Raw genomic sequence first — 21,767 nt, forward strand, 5'->3', positions numbered from 1 at the left:
CTATGCCAAAAAAATATAACCTAAAGTCTTTACGGGAACTTAGAAGAAAAATTATATCAGATTTATTGGCCTTGTGCCTTTATATGGTAAAAGAACCCCTCAGTGACTGCTAATATCCTTATCATTTACAGTAGGGGGTACATTATCCCTTATAATACATGAGTGATACTCAGAGTTCCCTGTATAACTCAGCCTGCAGCCTTGTGCCTTTATATGGGCACAGAACCCCTCAGTGACTGCTAATATCCTTATCATTTACAGTAGGGGGTGCATTATCCCTTATAATACATGAGTGATACTCAGAGTTCCCTGTATAACTCAGCCTGCAGCCTTGTGCCTTTATATGGGCACAGAACCCCTCAGTGACTGCTAATATCCTTATCATTTACAGTAGGGGGTACATTATCCCTTATAATACATGAGTGATACTCAGAGTTCCCTGTATAACTCAGCCTGCAGCCTTGTGCCTTTATATGGGCACAGAACCCCTCAGTGACTGCTAATATCCTTACCATTTACAGTAGGGGGTACATTATCCCTTATAATACATGAGTGATACTCAGAGTTCCCTGTATAACTCAGCCTGCAGCCTTGTGCCTTTATATGGGCACAGAACCCCTCAGTGACTGCTAATATCCTTATCATTTACAGTAGGGGGTACATTATCCCTTATAATACATGAGTGATACTCAGAGTTCCCTGTATAACTCAGCCTGCAGCCTTGTGCCTTTATATGGGCACAGAACCCCTCAGTGACTGCTAATATCCTTATCATTTACAGTAGGGGGTATATTATCCCTTATAATATCATAGAGCATATTAGATAGTTAGATATTGATAGTTGCAAAACTATATCAATTTCTCATTTTAAGAAATCTTATTGTTTTCAGTCAGTCCCTGGTTTTGACAATAATTATGGGTGAGAGAAGGGACAGGAAGGAATACGTATTATGCCCACTGGCACGCAGACATTACCTACCTTGGGGTACATTTCACCCACCTTTCTCAAAAAGTAGAAACCCCTTTGGAGCCACAAGGACTAGCCAAGGTGTAGCACGGGGCACAGAGCAGACTTACCTAAGGCTAATAGCAGAGAAATGGCCAACACCCTGTTTTCTGCCCAGTGTTTTGTACGCAGTGAGGGGCAGAAACGCAGAATTATGAATTAACACAATGAAATCTTCTCTGTGTGCCCAGACAGGCTGATGCTGGCCATTAAAGCCTAATTCTGCGTAATACTGGCTTCTGAAGCCTTCTTCTCACACCTCCTTGCAAAATGTATCAGCCATGTATAAAGTCATTTTCCACTAGGAGGATCATAAACTATGGGTGGGTAAACTCATTTTATAGTGAAGTTTCTACCACAGGCAACAGTGATTATAGGAGAGGTCCCGGGAGTTGCACAGCGCTGCAGCATTGCCTAGAATTCCCTGCAACAGGGACGAATGGTGACTGCAGGTCATTTGGCCTTCGGTGTTTGTCCCTATCTGTACTTAGGGGTAGTTCACTTTTAAATTGTTAAGTATGACGTAAACCAGGGATCCCCAACCTTTCTTACTTGTGAGCCACAGTCAAATGTAAAAAGACATGGGGAGCAACACAAGCACCATAAAAGTTCATGGAGGAGCCAAATAAGGGCTGTGATTGGCTATTAGGGGCCTCTATGCACCCTATCAGCTTACAGGGGCTTTATTTGGTAGGAAATCTTGTTTTTATTCAACCAAAACTTGCCCCCAAGTCAGGAATTCAAAAATAACTCTCTGGTTTGGGGGCACTGAGAGCAACACCCAAGGGGTTGGGGAGCAACATGTTGTCCCTGAGCCACTGGTTGGGGATCACTGACATAGACAGTAATATTCTAAGACAGTTTTGGTTATTTAGCTTTTTGTTCAGCAACTATCTGGTTTCTAGGGTCTAATTTTGTCTAGCAACCAGGCAGTAGTTTGAAATAAAGATTGGAATACATTTAGGAGGGGGACTAAATAGGAAGTGATAAAAAATAACAGTAACAATAAAATTGTAGCCTCTCAGCTATAGTGTTTTTTTTTGCCTGCCGGGGGCAAGTGACCCCTATTCGAAAGCTAGAAAGAGATAATTGAAGGCCAACTGAAATTCATCTCACTTTCTACATTATACTAAAAGTTAACTCAAAGGTGAACAACCCCTTTAACATTAAAAAAAGGATCAATTGTTAATAGTAGGGATGCACCAAATCCACTATGTTGGGGTACGGCCGAACCCTGAATCCTTTGTGAAAGATTCTGCCAAATACCGAACTGAAGCTGAATCCCAACTGAAGGGTTAAATAGAAATGCATGCTTAAAAAGTTTTTTAATTCTGTGTTTTCATGTGACCAAAAGTCACGTGATTTTTAAGATTTGGATTTGGTTGGGACAGGCCAGATCTGAATCCTGCCGAACCCTGGATCCGGTGCATTCCTAGTTAATCGCACATTTTGATGTGTATAATAATAAATAATAAACACTCACCTTCAGCATTTCACATAAAAACATTTATTAAAAAATATAAAAGCAATAACGAAGCATGATCTCTACAGCGCAGAGTGACAGTATTGTGCCAGATTTAGGGAGGAGCTTGATGGAGCAGACCTCCCCTGAGGGGTGGGACAAACTGATGGATGGCAGCACAATGGAATATACATGGGTTTCCCCGGATGTATATCACAATGAATTAGGGACGTAACTCTTTATCTGGGACGGCAGAGATGAGGGCCCTTGGGTACATTCAGTTTTGTGTTTAGCTTATGCACAAAAGGTAAATGATGCACAAAATGACATACAAGGCTTACAAAATAATTCAAACAATGAAATTCCGTTTTGAAAAGATGCATCCAAAAGTTGCACGGCCACCTTTAGCCAAGAGACGTATAGGCAGGTTAAGGAGGATGAATACAGAGGCGCAGAGTGAGATGAGGTGAAGGTGCAAGGAGAAGCGTAAGCTTAGGAAGAACAAGGAGAGGCACTAAGAAAGTCATTACTGCATCACAGGTTTAGCTCTTTTTCCATTCTCTCTCTCAGTTTGTATTTCTGGATCTGGAAGAGACAAAGAACGAAAGCTGAAACCAACACAGTGTCCCCGGCAAAGTCCCCGTCCCATTCCCAATACCTGAAGCTTCTACCGCCTCGAGGCACATTCTACCCGTTTCGCCAAATTGAGCTTTACCTTTCCAGAAACGGTGAGCGGATACTCATTCACAAACACAATGTAACGTGGGATCTTAAAATGGGAAATCTGTCGGCAGAAAGAAAAAAGAGAAATCTCATCAGAAACACAGGGATAAACTGAGGTTATCTGGAACAGAAAGGGCCGGTTCACCTTTAGGTTACCTTTTAGCATGTTACAGAATGGCCTATTCTTAGTAACTTTTCAATTGGTCTTTATTTTTTACTTTTCCTAGTTTTTTAATTATTTGCCTTCTTCTTCTGCCTCTTTCCAGCTTTCAGATGGGGGTCACTGACCCTGGCAGCCAAATAACTATTGCTCTGTGATACTCCATTTTTATTGTTACTTTATGTTATTTATCTGTCTATGTGGGCCCTTCTCTATTCATATTCCCGTTCCGCTTACAAGCTGAAATTCCAATGTTGAAAGATGCAGAACAAAAGCTAAATAATTCATAAACTGCAAAAAATTAAGACCAATTGCAAGTTGTCTCACAATAGCACTCGCTACATCATACTTCAATTAAAAGCCTGAAGTCTAAGCAGAAGCTTTGTTGCTATTCATCCCATTCTCTTCATGTTTTCTACTCTCCCCCTACACATATTAATTCTTCCCATTACACTATTTTACCTCCCTTTGTCCTCCTCTGCTTTCCTTCTACTTTTAATACAATATTCTCAGTTCTCCCTTTTTTTCTTACCATGTTCCTTTTTTAATTTGTGTTACTAACTCATTCCTTTCTTGTTGTCCTTTCTGCTTCCCGCCTGTGGTACCTTGGCTCCAAAGAAGAAAATGGGAACTTCCCCTTTAAAAAAGTGCTTGAATTGGGGCAACGCTGGCTTACAACTGTGGAAGGGGCTATATGGGACATGCCAAAAACAAGTCCGACAATGATGTACTACACCCACTGTTATAATAAGCCTCACACACCAACACTACCTGGTTTTACCCACTTTAAAGCAAAGCCATTTTGCCTTATCCTTCTGCTGAATGGTTTGTTGGCCAGTAAGCATGGATTTACAAAAGTAGTACAAAAGTAGGAACCCTACGGGGGTGTAAGTACAGAGGGAGCAGACCCTGCAGTCACAGGGTGACAGAGGATGGTAGAGGGCCCAGCGAGGCCCTAATTAGTGAGCAGTTTCAATATATCTCAATATAAGTTATCAATATTTTGGGGTGCTAAACTGAAGGCCCAGTAACATCTAGTTACGCCACTGGACATCTAAAATGAAAATTGTGAGTATATGGCTTGGTTGGCAATTGAACTTCAGCAAAACAGCCCCCCTTATGTATAATGTGTGTAAACACAGTACAACCCCAGCATATTTTATATCCCCCCACAATATTTAATATATATCATCCTCTCGCCATTCCACATTTCCCTATTTTCTTCTTCTTTCCCGTTCTCTAAACCCCTCTCTAAACTCCCCTCTCTTCGTCTGTATAACACTTCTCTGTCCCTCCGCATTCCTCCCCAGTTCCAGCACTGCCCTTATAATAAAATGTTTACATCCACAAAGCCAGGGTTACTATGGCTATACATGCCAGAGGGCCAGCCAATGAGATATTAAACTACCAGTTTCCAAGCACAGACAACTCATGATTGGCCAAGTTGTTTGTACCTTCAGTGGTTCCGTATCCCATGGTGGTACCTACCTTTCCTTTACAATATTCCTTGATTTCGGCGGGAGTCGCAGTCTTGCCATCATAGAGGCGAATACAAGCGCAGACCTCCTCCCCCATTCGCTCATCCTTCACTCCAATTACCTGTGACGGGAAATTCAATGCAGTTTGTCGTTGTACAAGGAAAGTCCTTGGCCAATTCTTCCTACCAGTGACTCCATTCATTCCCTTCCCATTACCTGAGCCTCCAAAACACTGGGGTGCGTATGCAAGAAGTCTTCAATCTCGGCAGGGTAAATATTCTCGCCCCCTCGGATGATCATATCTTTGCAACGTCCAACAATGCGACAGTAACCGTATTCATCCATCGTGGCAACATCTCTGATGGAATATGGGCAATGCGTTACTGAATTCTCCACCAACCATTTATTTCTTTTTACTCTATGTGTTTCCTCATCATCTTTATTTTTTATGCACCCTATGTGTTTGTTATATATATATGTGTATATTTATATATGTATATTTATTATGTGGGCAGGGCCAGACAAAGGAGGCTGTCAATTACTCTCATTTGACTGGTTGCTACAATTTGGTAGCCTCCCATAGCAAGTAAGGCCCGAGGTAGGACTCATTTAGTCCAGCTTTTCTTGTTGCTGCACTAACTCACCCAGTTCTGTACCAGTTTTCAGGGGTTATAACTTCTTTAGTCCTTTCAGGGTCTCCCCAGTACCCCAACATCACACAGTAGCCACGGATCAGCAGCTCACCAGGGGTATTCAGTGGGGCAATCTGGCCTGTAGTAGTATCCACCACCTTTGCCTAAGGGAGGAACAAATTGGGACCTTCATACACTATGTAGGGAATATATAGAAAGGATGAAGGCAGGGCTTGCCGGTGTGAAAGGGGCGGGGCTTCCCTTACCTCAGTGTGGGATACAACGTGACCAACAGTCTCCGTCTTGCGTGTAAAGTCATCATGTGGGAACCCCATGAATGTGACAGGGCTGTTTTCTGTAGTTCCGTATCCTATCTGTACGAGCACAAATAGAACATGGATGTTAAAAAAATATGGAGAGGACCAGACTACTGCTTGAAAGGTACCTGCAGAAGCACTTTCAAGCCATTACAACTTAACTCAATTCTTCAAGAAGTTCTAAGTAAACCTAGGGAGTTGCCCATGCTATAGAAAGCGCCATTTACAGCCTGGCCCCGCCTATTATGTTAACATACCACACCCACTAGACAGCTAGGCCATGCCTCTTCTTGTACTGGGATTATAAACACATTCGGGCCCTGTTGAAGGTGTCAAGGAGCTTTTGGCAGCAACAGAGAAGCCAAGGGAAATAAATCACATTTCAGCTAGTGTTTTTATAAGAAAATTAAACAATATTACCCCTTTAAAGGGCTAGTACCCCCCCCCCATGTAATTGCCCCCATGTTCAACATGAGTTCATTAAATGGACCAAAAGCAAATATAAACAGAAGTCCATTATGCCAGTGCATTATCTGTGTACTGGGAATCTAATAATATGTCCTGCAAGGACCAAACATGGAGGAGCTTCAGTTTCCCTGTTTGGCTTAAGAAATACCAAAAAAAAACAAAGTTTTTAGTGATTAAAAAGAACAGACGAAATAGCACAAGTGCTATTCACTGCACTCATGTTGAACAGGAGGTATACTGCCCCTTTAAGCTGTACCTAGTCTTTGGCCAAGGGGCCTCTTTTGAGTGAGCCAAGGGCAAATGCCCTCTACTAAACCTGCTCCCAGGCTACAGCAGGAAAGGGGTTAAGCGCTTCGGCCCCCGCTCTATTTGCACAGAATGCAGGATTGGTTCCCCCACCCGTCGCATATTCCTTGGCTGCGTTACAGGCGCCCCTGTGTGTGCGTCTCACAACCAAGAGACATGTGGCAGCTTTCTGAGAGATCTGATTTTTCCAAAACACCTTAGCAGCTGCCCGGCTCGCACAACTACAGAGAAGATCAAATATGTAGAAAGAATATACTAAATGGAGACTGGCAAATTGTGCAAATATTTGGACTTCTGAATGCAGAAAGTGCCAGTTTTGGGGGGGGCGGGAAGTATGGTTTGAGGGTTTGCCAGGAAAAAGATCCTCTGGCGCTCGGAGGGTAAGGCAGCAGGAAAAACAGAAGTGGGCACAGCGAGAGAATGTTTTTGTTTTACCTGCTGCTTCCAAAATGACAAAGCGTCTCCGCGATGGAGGGGAAAAAGCCTCAGACAGAGAACCAAACAGCGAGAGTCAGACAGTGAGGCCACAAAGCTGGGCCAGCACAGAATGCAAACATTTCACAGGCCAAGAAAAGTCCCTCTGTGCTGGGAATGCCAATGCAGTGCCCACATGGAGGGCATAGAGCCAGGCCCCTCTCCACAGAACACAGAGCCGTCTTTAGTTCAAGTTGGGGGAAAGGTAGAGAGCACAGAGACTGGGGGAAAGGTAGAGGGCACAGAGACTGGGGGAAAGGTAGAGAGCACAGAGATTGGGGGAAAGGTAGAGAGCACAGAGACTGGGGGAAAGGTAGAGAGCACAGAGACCGGGGGAAAGGTAGAGAGCACAGAGACTGGGGGAAAGGTAGAGAGCACAGAGACTGGGGGAAAGGTAGAGAGCACAGAGACTGGGGGAAAGGTAGAGGGCACAGAGACTGGGGGAAAGGTAGAGAGCACAGAGACTAAAGGAAAGTAAGAGGGCACAGAGACTGGGGGAAAGGTAGAGGGCACAGAGACTGGGGGAAAGGTAGAGGGCACAGAGACTGGGCGAAAGGTAGAGGGCACAGAGACTGGGCGAAAGGTAGAGAGCACAGAGACTGGGCGAAAGGTAGAGAGCACAGAGACTGGGGGAAAGGTAGAGGGCACAGAGACTGGGGGAAAGGTAGAGGGCACAGAGACTGGGCGAAAGGTAGAGGGCACAGAGACTTGGGGAAAGGTAGAGGGCACAGAGACCGGGGGAAAGGTAGAGAGCACAGAGACTAAAGGAAAGTAAGAGGGCACAGAGACTGGGGGAAAGGTAGAGGGCACAGAGACTGGGGGAAAGGTAGAGGGCACAGAGACCGGGGGAAAGGTAGAGAGCACAGAGACTAAAGGAAAGTAAGAGGGCACAGAGACTGGGGGAAAGGTAGAGGGCACAGAGACTGGGGGAAAGGTAGAGGGCACAGAGACTGGGGGAAAGGTAGAGAGCACAGAGATTGGGGGAAAGGTAGAGAGCACAGAGACTAAAGGAAAGTAAGAGGGCACAGAGACTGGGGGAAAGGTAGAGGGCACAGAGACTGGGGGAAAGGTAGAGGGCACAGAGACCGGGGGAAAGGTAGAGAGCACAGAGACTAAAGGAAAGTAAGAGGGCACAGAGACTGGGGGAAAGGTAGAGGGCACAGAGACTGGGGGAAAGGTAGAGGGCACAGAGACTGGGGAAAGGTAGAGAGCACAGAGATTGGGGGAAAGGTAGAGAGCACAGAGACTAAAGGAAAGTTAGAGGGCACAGAGACTGGGGGAAAGGTAGAGGGCACAGAGACTGGGGGAAAGGTAGAGGGCACAGAGACTGGGGGAAAGGTAGAGGGCACAGAGACTGGGGGAAAGGTAGAGAGCACAGAGATTGGGGGAAAGGTAGAGAGCACAGAGATTGGGGGAAAGGTAGAGAGCACAGAGACTGGGGGAAAGGTAGAGAGCACAGAGACTGGGGGAAAGGTAGAGAGCACAGAGACTGGGGGAAAGGTAGAGAGCACAGAGATTGGGGGAAAGGTAGAGAGCACAGAGACTGGGGGAAAGGTAGAGAGCACAGAGACTAAAGGAAAGTAAGAGGGCACAGAGACTGGGGGAAAGGTAGAGGGCACAGAGACTGGGGGAAAGGTAGAGGGCACAGAGACTGGGGGAAAGGTAGAGGGCACAGAGACTGGGGGAAAGGTAGAGGGCACAGAGACCGGGGGAAAGGTAGAGAGCACAGAGACTAAAGGAAAGTTAGAGGGCACAGAGACTGGGGGAAAGGTAGAGGGCACAGAGACTGGGGGAAAGGTAGAGGGCACAGAGACTGGGGGAAAGGTAGAGGGCACAGAGACTGGGGGAAAGGTAGAGAGCACAGAGACTGGGGGAAAGGTAGAGGGCACAGAGACCGGGGGAAAGGTAGAGGGCACAGAGACTAAAGGAAAGTAAGAGGGCACAGAGACTGGGGGAAAGGTAGAGGGCACAGAGACTGGGGAAAGGTAGAGGGCACAGAGACTGGGGGAAAAGTAGAGGGCACAGAGACTGGGGGAAAGGTAGAGAGCACAGAGACTAAAGGAAAGTAAGAGGGCACAGAGACTGGGGGAAAGGTAGAGGGCACAGAGACTGGGGGAAAGGTAGAGGGCACAGAGACTGGGGGAAAGGTAGAGGGCACAGAGACCGGGGGAAAGGTAGAGGGCACAGAGACTAAAGGAAAGTAAGAGGGCACAGAGACTGGGGGAAAGGTAGAGGGCACAGAGACTGGGGGAAAGGTAGAGGGCACAGAGACTGGGGGAAAGGTAGAGGGCACAGAGACTGGGGGAAAGGTAGAGGGCACACAGAGGGCAGGGCAAGCAGAAGGCATTAAGATTGGTCAGAAGCCTGAGGGTTTGGAAGAGCAAGCTAGGTGTTTGAAAAAAGGTGGGTGGGTGCTGTAATAATAAGGATAGATGTTTGGGGTGGGAACAATATTGCCTAGATATGTGGAAAGATGGTGCTCAGAAGAGACTGGGTTGGAAGATGGAGCAGAAAGCAGATGGAGGGGGTACAAAAGAGAGAAATATGCAGAGATGGAGGCAGGTGGGATGCAAAGAGACAGCGCAGGGAAATGAGGAGCCGGAAGGTGGTATGGAAAGGTGGGTACCAAATACAAAAGGTGGCCTGGGGCAGATTATTACAACATGACATCCACTGGCGGCTCTACCGACATTAAACTTTACCTTGGCTTGATATCTGCCCCTCCCTTCTCCAGCCCCCTCATAGTCTGCAGCTTGGCAAAGGTTAATTTCACATTCACCTCCCAAAATCTGCCTCCTCCACATCGCCGTTTGGCTGCTGCCTCCCTTTTTTTTTTTTTTTACATTTTAATATGTTATAAATAGGGCAGTGTGCGGAGGTCGTGCTCAGTCAGCCAGTGCTCTGGGCTCACTATGCAACCTTGCTGCCTGCTCCTGACGCTCGGCCTACTGGCTGCTGCCCCATCCCTATTACGGGCATGCCCTGCCAACTGCCACTGCCACGGAGGGGACCTTCAGCATGTCATCTGTGACACCGCCGGGCTGACCAAGCTGCCCAAGGTCTCCGAGCAAACCCGCCTGTTAAACCTACAGAGGAATAACTTCCCTGTGCTAGCCCCGAACGCCTTCAAGGAGATGAAGGGATTGGTCTCCTTGCACATGCAACACTGCAAGATCCGGGAGGTCTCCAGCGGAGCTTTCCGGGGTCTCAAAAGATTGGTCTACCTCTACCTGTCCAACAACGAGATAAGCGTTCTGGGCACGGGAGCGTTTGACGAGTTGTCCGAACTCACCTATCTCTACATGGACCACAATAAGATCATTGACCTCCCCAAAGGGCTCTTCTCACCTCTCTTCAACTTGTTTATCCTGCAGCTCGGCAATAACAAAGTGCGGGATTTGAAGGCGGCGACCTTCACAGGGGCCAAGGACCTCCGCTGGCTCTACCTATCTGATAATGAGATCACTAACATGCAGCCGGGGTCTCTGGATGAGGTGGAGAACCTGGCCATCTTCCACATGGATGGCAACCAGTTGAGCTCCTACCCGCTGGCAGCCATTAGCAAGCTGAGAGTGGTAGAAGATCTGAAGATATCCAGAAACCCCATAAAGATCATCCCAGATTTTGCCTTCCAGTCCTTTGGGCGTTATATGGAGTCTCTGTCCATGGAAAATATGGGTGTGGAGAAGGTCAGTATATAACTGGAAGTGGGCACATACTGGCATACTCAAAGCTCAAAGTTTCAGTCTTCGTATCAAACAGGGGTCCAACTATGTTCATTATAAGCAGAGGAGCTTAGTAACACAGGGATCAGATGGGTGCCGAGGGTATGGATCGCACGTTCGCTCAAGGAAAGGGTTAACTGGGCAGCTCTCAGTTTGGGTCTCCGTTGCTAAGCCCTCCCTTTCCCTGTGTCTATAAAGAACGGTCTGTTTATTGACACGGTGTCTCTAAAGAAGTGGGTCCCACTGCGGCTCACAAAGCAGTCCCTGTCTATGATCCACGTGTGCTCTATAAGGCGGGGGGGGGGTTAGTACCTGCATGGCTCAGTGCAGGGCTTTAAAAACATCCCAGGTAGCACAGTAAGGTACCCACACAGTGTGCAGGTCTGAATATGAACAACTCAGTACAGGTAAAGATTAAAATACACGGTCGCATAGGCAGTGAAATAAAAATGTTAAAAGCTTCCTCCCTGTCTTAAAAAACAGCAGTCCTGTCCTGCTTTATGGCTGAGATTCCAGAGTAGTCTGTCACCAGCTAGAATCTCAGCCATAAAGCAGGGCAGGACTGCTGCTTACAATGGGGGGGGGATCAGATAGGATCTGTGCCACTGTGACAGAATGCTCTGTTATACAGATAGCTAGAATCTCAGCCATAAAGCAGGGCAGGACTGCTGCTTACAATGGGGGGGATCAGATAGGATCTGTGCCACTGTGACAGAATGCTCTGTTATACAGATAGCTAGAATCTCAGCCATAAAGCAGGGCAGGACTGCTGCTTACAATGGGGGGGATCAGATAGGATCTGTGCCACTGTGACAGAATGCTCTGTTATACAGATAGCTAGAATCTCAGCCATAAAGCAGGGCAGGACTGCTGCTTACAATGGGGGGGATCAGATAGGATCTGTGCCACTGTGACAGAATGCTCTGTTATACAGATAGCTAGAATCTCAGCCATAAAGCAGGGCAGGACTGCTGCTTACAATGGGGGGGATCAGATAGGATCTGTGCCACTGTGACAGAATGCTCTGTTATACAGATAGCTAGAATCTCAGCCATAAAGCAGGGCAGGACTGCTGCTTACAATGGGGATCAGATAGAATCTGTGCCACTGTGACAGAATGCTCTGTTATACAGATAGCTAGAATCTCAGCCATAAAGCAGGGCAGGACTGCTGCTTACAATGGGGGGATCAGATAGGATCTGTGCCACTGTGACAGAATGCTCTGTTATACAGATAGCTAGAATCTCAGCCATAAAGCAGGGCAGGACTGCTGCTTACAATGGGGGGGATCAGATAGGATCTGTGCCACTGTGACAGAATGCTCTGTTATACAGATAGCTAGAATCTCAGCCATAAAGCAGGGCAGGACTGCTGCTTACAATGGGGGATCAGATAGGACCTGTGCCACCGTGACAGAATGCTCTGTTATACAGATAGCTAGAATCTCAGCCATAAAGCAGGGCAGGACTGCTGCTTACAATGGGGGGGATCAGATAGGATCTGTGCCACTGTGACAGAATGCTCTGTTATACAGATAGCTAGAATCTCAGCCATAAAGCAGGGCAGGACTGCTGCTTACAATGGGGGGGATCAGATAGGATCTGTGCCACTGTGACAGAATGCTCTGTTATACAGATAGCTAGAATCTCAGCCATAAAGCAGGGCAGGACTGCTGCTTACAATGGGGGGATCAGATAGGATCTGTGCCACTGTGACAGAATGCTCTGTTATACAGATAGCTAGAATCTCAGCCATAAAGCAGGGCAGGACTGCTGCTTACAATGGGGGGATCAGATAGGATCTGTGCCACTGTGACAGAATGCTCTGTTATACAGATAGCTAGAATCTCAGCCATAAAGCAGGGCAGGACTGCTGCTTACAATGGGGGGATCAGATAGGATCTGTGCCACTGTGACAGAATGCTCTGTTATACAGATAGCTAGAATCTCAGCCATAAAGCAGGGCAGGACTGCTGCTTACAATGGGGGGGATCAGATAGGATCTGTGCCACTGTGACAGAATGCTCTGTTATACAGATAGCTAGAATCTCAGCCATAAAGCAGGGCAGGACTGCTGCTTACAATGGGGGGGATCAGATAGGATCTGTGCCACTGTGACAGAATGCTCTGTTATACAGATAGCTAGAATCTCAGCCATAAAGCAGGGCAGGACTGCTGCTTACAATGGGGGGATCAGATAGGATCTGTGCCACTGTGACAGAATGCTCTGTTATACAGATAGCTAGAATCTCAGCCATAAAGCAGGGCAGGACTGCTGCTTACAATGGGGGGATCAGATAGGACCTGTGCCACCGTGACAGAATGCTCTGTTATAAATGAAAATGCACTTTAGACAAACAGATAACAGTCGGCCCTATGTTGCATCTTAGCAAGACAGTAGTGCTCTCTTTTGCTGAATAGAGGTAGACAGTACCAACTGTACCATGAAATACACTGTCCATGCAAGCAGAAAAACATACTACAGGGCTTAATTACAAACAGCAAAATTATAATGCAGTGTTGTCCCCACAATCCCAGTGCGAGCACCCTCTGTAGCACCCTCTGTAGCACCCACTGTAGCACCCACTGTAGCACCCTCTGTAGCACCCTCTGTAGCACCCACTGTAGCACCCACTGTAGCACCCACTGTAGCACCCACTGTAGCACCCTCTGTAGCATCCACTGTAGCACCCACTGTAGCACCCACTGTAGCACCCTCTGTAGCACCCACTGTAGCACCCACCCAACAACATCACAGACACGAGCACCTGAATGGGCAAACGTCGCCAGCGGGGAAGGGGGTTATTTAACAAATGTTCCTTTAGTTTTCAGACAAAGCGTTCGTTGGGGTCACAACTCTGAAGACGCTAAACATCGAGGGCAACAAATTGAGCCAACTTCCTGCCAATGTGCCATACTCCTCCCTACAGAGCCTCGCTCTGGCTAATAACCCATGGCACTGTACTTGCCAACTGGCAGCCCTGCGGAGGTGAGTTAATGCCCCAGATTTCAGACAAGATGTTGTTACTGAATATTATAACTCTGACACTTTGGTTGCAGGTGGGTAGATGGGAGCCGCGCTCGCCCTAATGCCACCTGTGCCAGCCCCTCACAGTACCGTGGGCAGCAGCTGAAAGACACCGGGGCCTTCCGTTCCTGCAAGCAGCCAACCAAGAAACTAAAGAAGACTGAGCGTCATTAAAGGTGATGGGGCACGTAGGGAGGGTAATTATAGGAAGGGTACATATCTAACAGGAAGTCCCACGAAAAGCAGTCCCCTAGTCATGTGATCAATTCAACCGTTACCAGTACTTAAGTACGTCCTGAGCACCCAGGGATGGTCTTTCCCATGGTCAGGAACTGGGGCAGGTTGTCCCCGAATGAGAAGTCAACAATTTTTTTATCACTAGATTGCCATACTCCACCAGCCCAGTTAGTATAGAGTTGGAATATTCCACCAGCCCAGTCAGTGTAGAGTTGGCATACTCCACCAGCCCCAGTCAGTGTAGAGTTGGCATACTCCTCCAGCCCCAGTCAGTGTAGAGTTGGCATACTCCTCCAGCCCCAGTCAGTGTAGAGTTGGCATACTCCTCCAGCCCCAGTCATTGTAGAGTTGGCATACTCCTCCAGCCCCAGTCATTGTAGAGTTGGCATACTACTCCAGCCCCAGTCATTGTAGAGTTGGCGTACTCCTCCAGCCCCAGTCAGTGTAGAGTTGGCATACTCCTCCAGCCCCAGCCAGTGTAGAGTTGGCGTACTCCTCCAGCCCCAGTCAGTGTAGAGTTGGCGTACTCCTCCAGCCCCAGCCAGTGTAGAGTTGGCGTACTCCTCCAGCCCCAGTCAGTGTAGAGTTGGCGTACTCCTCCAGCCCCAGCCAGTGTAGAGTTGGCGTACTCCTCCAGCCCCAGTCAGTGTAGAGTTGGCATACTCCTCCAGCCCCAGCCAGTGTAGAGTTGGCATACTCCTCCAGCCCCAGCCAGTGTAGAGTTGGCGTACTCCTCCAGCCCCAGTCAGTGTAGAGTTGGCGTACTCCACCAGCCCCAGTCAGTGTAGAGTTGGCATACTCCTCCAGCCCCAGTCAGTGTAGAGTTGGCATACTCCTCCAGCCCCAGCCAGTGTAGAGTTGGCATACTCCTCCAGCCCCAGCCAGTGTAGAGTTGGCATACTCCTCCAGCCCCAGTCATTGTAGAGTTGGCATACTCCTCCAGCCCCAGTCAGTGTAGAGTTGGAATATTCCACCAGCCCAGTCAGTGTAGAGTTGGCGTACTCCACCAGCCCCAGTCAGTGTAGAGTTGGCATACTTCTCCAGCCCCAGCCAGTGTAGATTTGGCATACTACTCCAGCCCCAGTCATTGTAGAGTTGGCATACTCCTCCAGCCCCAGTCAGTGTAGAGTTGGCATAATCCACCAGCCCCAGCCAGTACAGAGTTGGCATACTCCTCCAGCCCCAGCCAGTGTAGAGTTGGCATAATCCACCAGCCCCAGCCAGTACAGAGTTGGCATACTACTCCAGCCCCAGTGTAGAGTTGGCGTACTCCACCAGCCCCAGTGTAGAGTTGGCGTAATCCACCAGCCCCAGTGTAGAGTTGGCGTAATCCACCAGCCCCAGTGTAGAGTTGGCGTACTCCACCAGCCCCAGTGTAGAGTTGGCGTACTCCACCAGCCCCAGTGTAGAGTTGGCGTACTCCACCGGCCCCAGTGTAGAGTTGGCGTACTCCACCGGCCCCTGTGTAGAGTTGGCGTACTCCACCGGCCCCAGTGTAGAGTTGGCATACTCCACCGGCCCCAGTGTAGAGTTGGCGTACTCCACCGGCCCCAGTGTAGAGTTGGCGTACTCCACCGGCCCCAGTGTAGAGTTGGCGTACTCCACCGGCCCCAGTGTAGAGTTGGCGTACTCCACCGGCCCCAGTGTAGAGTTGGCGTACTCCACCGGCCCCAGTGTAGAGTTGGCGTACTCCACCGGCCCCTGTGTAGAGTTGGCGTACTCCACCGGCCCCTGTGTAGAGTTGGCGTACTCCACCGGCCCCTGTGTAGAGTTGGCGTAATCCACCGGCCCCAGTGTAGAGTTGGCGTAATCCACCGGCCCCAGTGTAGAGTTGGCGTACTCCACCGGCCCCAGTGTAGAGTTGGCGTACTCCACCGGCCCCAGTGTAGAGTTGGCGTACTCCACCGGCCCCAGTGTAGAGTTGGCGTACTCCACCGGCCCCAGTGTAGAGTTGGCGTACTCCACCGGCCCCAGTGTAGAGTTGGCGTACTCCACCAGCCCAGTCAGTGTAGAGTTGGCGTACTCCTCCAGCCCCAGTCAGTGTAGAGTTGGCATACTACTCCAGCCCCAGTCATTGTAGAGTTGGCATAATCCACCAGCCCCAGTCAGTGTAGAGTTGGCATAATCCACCAGCCCCAGCCAGTACAGAGTTGGCATACTCCTCCAGCCCCAGCCAGTACAGAGTTGGCATACTCCTCCAGCCCCAGCCAGTACAGAGTTGGCATACTCCTCCAGCCCCAGCCAGTGTAGAGTTGGCATAATCCACCAGCCCCAGCCAGTACAGAGTTGGCATACTACTCCAGCCCCAGTGTAGAGTTGGCGTACTCCACCAGCCCCAGTGTAGAGTTGGCGTACTCCACCGGCCCCAGTCAGTGTAGAGTTGGCATACTCCTCCAGCCCCAGTCAGTGTAGAGTTGGCATACTCCTCCAGCCCCAGTCAGTGTAGAGTTGGCATACTACTCCAGCCCCAGTCATTGTAGAGTTGGCATACTACTCCAGCCCCAGTCATTGTAGAGTTGGCATACTACTCCAGCCCCAGTCATTGTAGAGTTGGCATACTCCTCCGGCCCCAGTCAGTGTAGAGTTGGCATACTCCTCCAGCCCCAGCCAGTGTAGAGTTGGCGTACTCCTCCAGCCCCAGTCAGTGTAGAGTTGGCGTACTCCACCAGCCCCAGTCAGTGTAGAGTTGGCATACTCCTCCAGCCCCAGTCAGTGTAGAGTTGGCATACTCCTCCAGCCCCAGCCAGTGTAGAGTTGGCATACTCCTCCAGCCCCAGCCAGTGTAGAGTTGGCATACTCCTCCAGCCCCAGTCATTGTAGAGTTGGCATACTCCTCCAGCCCCAGTCAGTGTAGAGTTGGAATATTCCACCAGCCCAGTCAGTGTAGAGTTGGCGTACTCCACCAGCCCCAGTCAGTGTAGAGTTGGCATACTTCTCCAGCCCCAGCCAGTGTAGAGTTGGCATACTACTCCAGCCCCAGTCATTGTAGAGTTGGCATACTCCTCCAGCCCCAGTCAGTGTAGAGTTGGCATAATCCACCAGCCCCAGCCAGTACAGAGTTGGCATACTCCTCCAGCCCCAGCCAGTGTAGAGTTGGCATACTCCTCCAGCCCCAGCCAGTGTAGAGTTGGCATACTCCTCCAGCCCCAGTCATTGTAGAGTTGGCATACTCCTCCAGCCCCAGTCAGTGTAGAGTTGGAATATTCCACCAGCCCAGTCAGTGTAGAGTTGGCGTACTCCACCAGCCCCAGTCAGTGTAGAGTTGGCATACTTCTCCAGCCCCAGCCAGTGTAGATTTGGCATACTACTCCAGCCCCAGTCATTGTAGAGTTGGCATACTCCTCCAGCCCCAGTCAGTGTAGAGTTGGCATAATCCACCAGCCCCAGCCAGTACAGAGTTGGCATACTCCTCCAGCCCCAGCCAGTGTAGAGTTGGCATAATCCACCAGCCCCAGCCAGTACAGAGTTGGCATACTACTCCAGCCCCAGTGTAGAGTTGGCGTACTCCACCAGCCCCAGTGTAGAGTTGGCGTAATCCACCAGCCCCAGTGTAGAGTTGGCGTAATCCACCAGCCCCAGTGTAGAGTTGGCGTACTCCACCAGCCCCAGTGTAGAGTTGGCGTACTCCACCAGCCCCAGTGTAGAGTTGGCGTACTCCACCGGCCCCAGTGTAGAGTTGGCGTACTCCACCGGCCCCTGTGTAGAGTTGGCGTACTCCACCGGCCCCAGTGTAGAGTTGGCGTACTCCACCGGCCCCAGTGTAGAGTTGGCGTACTCCACCGGCCCCAGTGTAGAGTTGGCGTACTCCACCGGCCCCAGTGTAGAGTTGGCGTACTCCACCGGCCCCAGTGTAGAGTTGGCGTACTCCACCGGCCCCAGTGTAGAGTTGGCGTACTCCACCGGCCCCAGTGTAGAGTTGGCGTACTCCACCGGCCCCTGTGTAGAGTTGGCGTACTCCACCGGCCCCTGTGTAGAGTTGGCGTACTCCACCGGCCCCTGTGTAGAGTTGGCGTAATCCACCGGCCCCAGTGTAGAGTTGGCGTAATCCACCGGCCCCAGTGTAGAGTTGGCGTACTCCACCGGCCCCAGTGTAGAGTTGGCGTAATCCACCGGCCACAGTGTAGAGTTGGCGTACTCCACCGGCCCCAGTGTAGAGTTGGCGTACTCCACCGGCCCCAGTGTAGAGTTGGCGTACTCCACCGGCCCCAGTGTAGAGTTGGCGTACTCCACCAGCCCAGTCAGTGTAGAGTTGGCGTACTCCTCCAGCCCCAGTCAGTGTAGAGTTGGCATACTACTCCAGCCCCAGTCATTGTAGAGTTGGCATAATCCACCAGCCCCAGTCAGTGTAGAGTTGGCATAATCCACCAGCCCCAGCCAGTACAGAGTTGGCATACTCCTCCAGCCCCAGCCAGTACAGAGTTGGCATACTCCTCCAGCCCCAGCCAGTACAGAGTTGGCATACTCCTCCAGCCCCAGCCAGTGTAGAGTTGGCATAATCCACCAGCCCCAGCCAGTACAGAGTTGGCATACTACTCCAGCCCCAGTGTAGAGTTGGCGTACTCCACCAGCCCCAGTGTAGAGTTGGCGTACTCCACCGGCCCCAGTCAGTGTAGAGTTGGCATACTCCTCCAGCCCCAGTCAGTGTAGAGTTGGCATACTCCTCCAGCCCCAGTCAGTGTAGAGTTGGCATACTACTCCAGCCCCAGTCATTGTAGAGTTGGCATACTACTCCAGCCCCAGTCATTGTAGAGTTGGCATACTCCTCCGGCCCCAGTCAGTGTAGAGTTGGCATACTCCTCCAGCCCCAGCCAGTGTAGAGTTGGCGTACTCCTCCAGCCCCAGTCAGTGTAGAGTTGGCGTACTCCACCAGCCCCAGTCAGTGTAGAGTTGGCATACTCCTCCAGCCCCAGTCAGTGTAGAGTTGGCATACTCCTCCAGCCCCAGCCAGTGTAGAGTTGGCATACTCCTCCAGCCCCAGTCAGTGTAGAGTTGGCATACTCCTCCAGCCCCAGCCAGTGTAGAGTTGGCATACTCCTCCAGCCCCAGCCAGTGTAGAGTTGGCATACTCCTCCAGCCCCAGCCAGTGTAGAGTTGGCATACTCCTCCAGCCCCAGTCAGTGTAGAGTTGGCATACTCCTCCAGCCCCAGCCAGTGTAGAGTTGGCATACTCCTCCAGCCCCAGCCAGTGTAGAGTTGGCATACTCCTCCAGCCCCAGCCAGTGTAGAGTTGGCATACTCCTCCAGCCCCAGTCATTGTAGAGTTGGCATACTCCTCCAGCCCCAGTCAGTGTAGAGTTGGAATATTCCACCAGCCCAGTCAGTGTAGAGTTGGCGTACTCCACCAGCCCCAGTCAGTGTAGAGTTGGCATACTTCTCCAGCCCCAGCCAGTGTAGAGTTGGCATACTACTCCAGCCCCAGTCATTGTAGAGTTGGCATACTCCTCCAGCCCCAGTCAGTGTAGAGTTGGCATAATCCACCAGCCCCAGCCAGTACAGAGTTGGCATACTCCTCCAGCCCCAGCCAGTGTAGAGTTGGCATAATCCACCAGCCCCAGCCAGTACAGAGTTGGCATACTACTCCAGCCCCAGTGTAGAGTTGGCGTACTCCACCAGCCCCAGTGTAGAGTTGGCGTAATCCACCAGCCCCAGTGTAGAGTTGGCGTACTCCACCAGCCCCAGTGTAGAGTTGGCGTACTCCACCAGCCCCAGTGTAGAGTTGGCGTACTCCACCAGCCCCAGTGTAGAGTTGGCGTACTCCACCGGCCCCAGTGTAGAGTTGGCGTACTCCACCGGCCCCAGTGTAGAGTTGGCGTACTCCACCGGCCCCAGTGTAGAGTTGGCGTACTCCACCGGCCCCCAGTGTAGAGTTGGCGTACTCCACCGGCCCCAGTGTAGAGTTGGCGTACTCCACCGGCCCCAGTGTAGAGTTGGCGTACTCCACCGGCCCCAGTGTAGAGTTGGCGTACTCCACCGGCCCCAGTGTAGAGTTGGCGTACTCCACCGGCCCCAGTGTAGAGTTGTTGTACTCCACCGGCCCCTGTGTAGAGTTGTTGTACTCAACCAGCCACAGTATAGAGTTGTCCTACTCCACCAGCCCTAGTTATTGTAGAATTATCATATTCCACCAGCCCCAGTCAAAGCTGAAGTACTTACCCACCATATCTTTGTCAGACAAGAGGCTCATTTACAAAAATCTCTAAATCTAAAATAAATACTTCCTAAACTAATAATGGCAGACACAGCGTTATGTTCCATTAGGGTTGGATGATGGGTATGACAAGTTTAACCAGGCACAAGGCTGGGCTGCCCTCTACACTCATAACTTTTCCATCCCACAGGCACCTAAGGGACAGTCTCGGCAACTGATTGTTGACAAGAAAACTACTGACCTCTATGACCAGCCAGAAGCTCCCACCAAAGTCTGCACTCATCTCTTACTTCCCTTAGTTCCTATGGTTCCTCCAGTCCCTGGTGGTTTTGCCCTATGCACTCTGCTAATACATATAGTGACTATACAGTATATATAACATATACTCTGCCATACAGCTATATCACATTACTACCTGTGTACTGTCCAGTAGAGTCAAAGCTATTCTAATACTTCGTATACATAAAACCCACCTCCCTAACAGCTAAGCCAATGGTTCTGATCCGTATACAACTGGCTGAAACATAGGCAGCAAATCCCAACCAGCTATTTATCATGAAGATATTCTTATCTATTTATTCTTGTTCAGTTACGACCCCTAAACCTAGAGATTAAACCTCAAAAGCACCCTTCTCCCATCAATATCGCTCCCCCTGATACACATGGATTCCAAAACTGTTGTTTCCATTAAATTGTTTATTTTCTTATATAAATTTGGATGTATATAAACATTTTGGCTGCAATTACCAAGTTGTCTCTCTCTTTCCCTGATTTTTTTTTTGTTGCCCCAGGGGTATAAGTGCCGCCCTAATGCCACAAGGAGGCGCATAAGAATACTTACCACAATCTCCCTCATGTTTGTCTCAGTAAGAATCTTTTTCATGACCTCTGGGGGTGCAATGGATCCAGCAATAACTCCTGGCAAGGGGGGGGGGGCAGGAAGAAAGTTATAAGTGGGGGTGAGGACAAACAATAGATTTTAAAAGAGACAAGCCCAAACAGTTGTGTATCTAAAAGTCACCCCCCCCCCCCCCCAACACCGCTTACCTAAAGGCTGACACAGACCCATATCCATAGTACAGGTATGGGATCTGTTATCTGGAAACCCATTATCCAGAAAGTTCAGAATTACGGAAAGGCCATCCCCCATTGACTTCATTATAAGAAAATAATTCTAATTTCTAAAAATTTAAAATTTCCTTTTTCTCTGTAATAATAAAACAGTACCTGTACTTGATCCCAACTAAGATATAATTACCCCTTATTGGGGGCAGAACAGCCCTATTGGGTTTATTTAATGGTTAAATGATTCCCTTTTCTCTGTAATAATAAAACAGTACCTGTACTTGATCCCAACTAAGATATAATTACCCCTTATTGGGGCAGAACAGCCCTATTGGGTTTATTTCATGGTTAAATGATTCCCTTTTCTCTGTAATAATAAAACAGTACCTGTACTTGATCCCAACTAAGATATAATTACCCCTTATTGGGGCAGAACAGCCCTATTGGGTTTATTTAATGGTTAAATGATTCCCTTTTCTCTGTAATAATAAACAGTACCTGTACTTGATCCCAACTAAGATATAATTACCCCTTATTGG

General features: G+C 49.5%; 2 protein-coding genes across 2 annotated transcripts in view; one reads left to right on the plus strand and one right to left on the minus strand.

The window, feature by feature from the left end:
• Positions 1–2,493: 2,493 nt before the first annotated feature.
• Positions 2,494–21,767, minus strand: part of acsf2 (acyl-CoA synthetase family member 2) — a 33,115-nt gene continuing 13,841 nt past the window's right edge. The window contains exons 10-16 of the mRNA XM_002939575.5: positions 21,005–21,081; positions 5,728–5,835; positions 5,474–5,625; positions 5,046–5,187; positions 4,840–4,950; positions 3,184–3,252; positions 2,494–3,053 (exon numbers count right to left, since the gene is read on the minus strand). Coding sequence (XP_002939621.3) covers positions 3,003–3,053; positions 3,184–3,252; positions 4,840–4,950; positions 5,046–5,187; positions 5,474–5,625; positions 5,728–5,835; positions 21,005–21,081 — 710 coding nt within the window. The 3' untranslated portion in view covers positions 2,494–3,002. The remainder of the gene's footprint in view (positions 3,054–3,183; positions 3,253–4,839; positions 4,951–5,045; positions 5,188–5,473; positions 5,626–5,727; positions 5,836–21,004; positions 21,082–21,767) is intronic.
• chad (chondroadherin) lies at positions 9,576–20,909 on the plus strand. The gene is made up of 4 exons (XM_018097909.2): positions 9,576–10,715; positions 13,576–13,739; positions 13,811–13,954; positions 20,354–20,909. The coding sequence occupies exons 1-3, from the start codon at positions 9,939–9,941 to the stop codon at positions 13,950–13,952; spliced, it is 1,083 nt and encodes a 360-aa protein (XP_017953398.1). The 5' UTR covers positions 9,576–9,938; the 3' UTR covers positions 13,953–13,954; positions 20,354–20,909.

The sequence above is a fragment of the Xenopus tropicalis genome, chromosome 10 (genome assembly GCF_000004195.4).
Source record: "Xenopus tropicalis strain Nigerian chromosome 10, UCB_Xtro_10.0, whole genome shotgun sequence".
In the NCBI taxonomy this organism is placed as follows: domain Eukaryota; kingdom Metazoa; phylum Chordata; class Amphibia; order Anura; family Pipidae; genus Xenopus; species Xenopus tropicalis.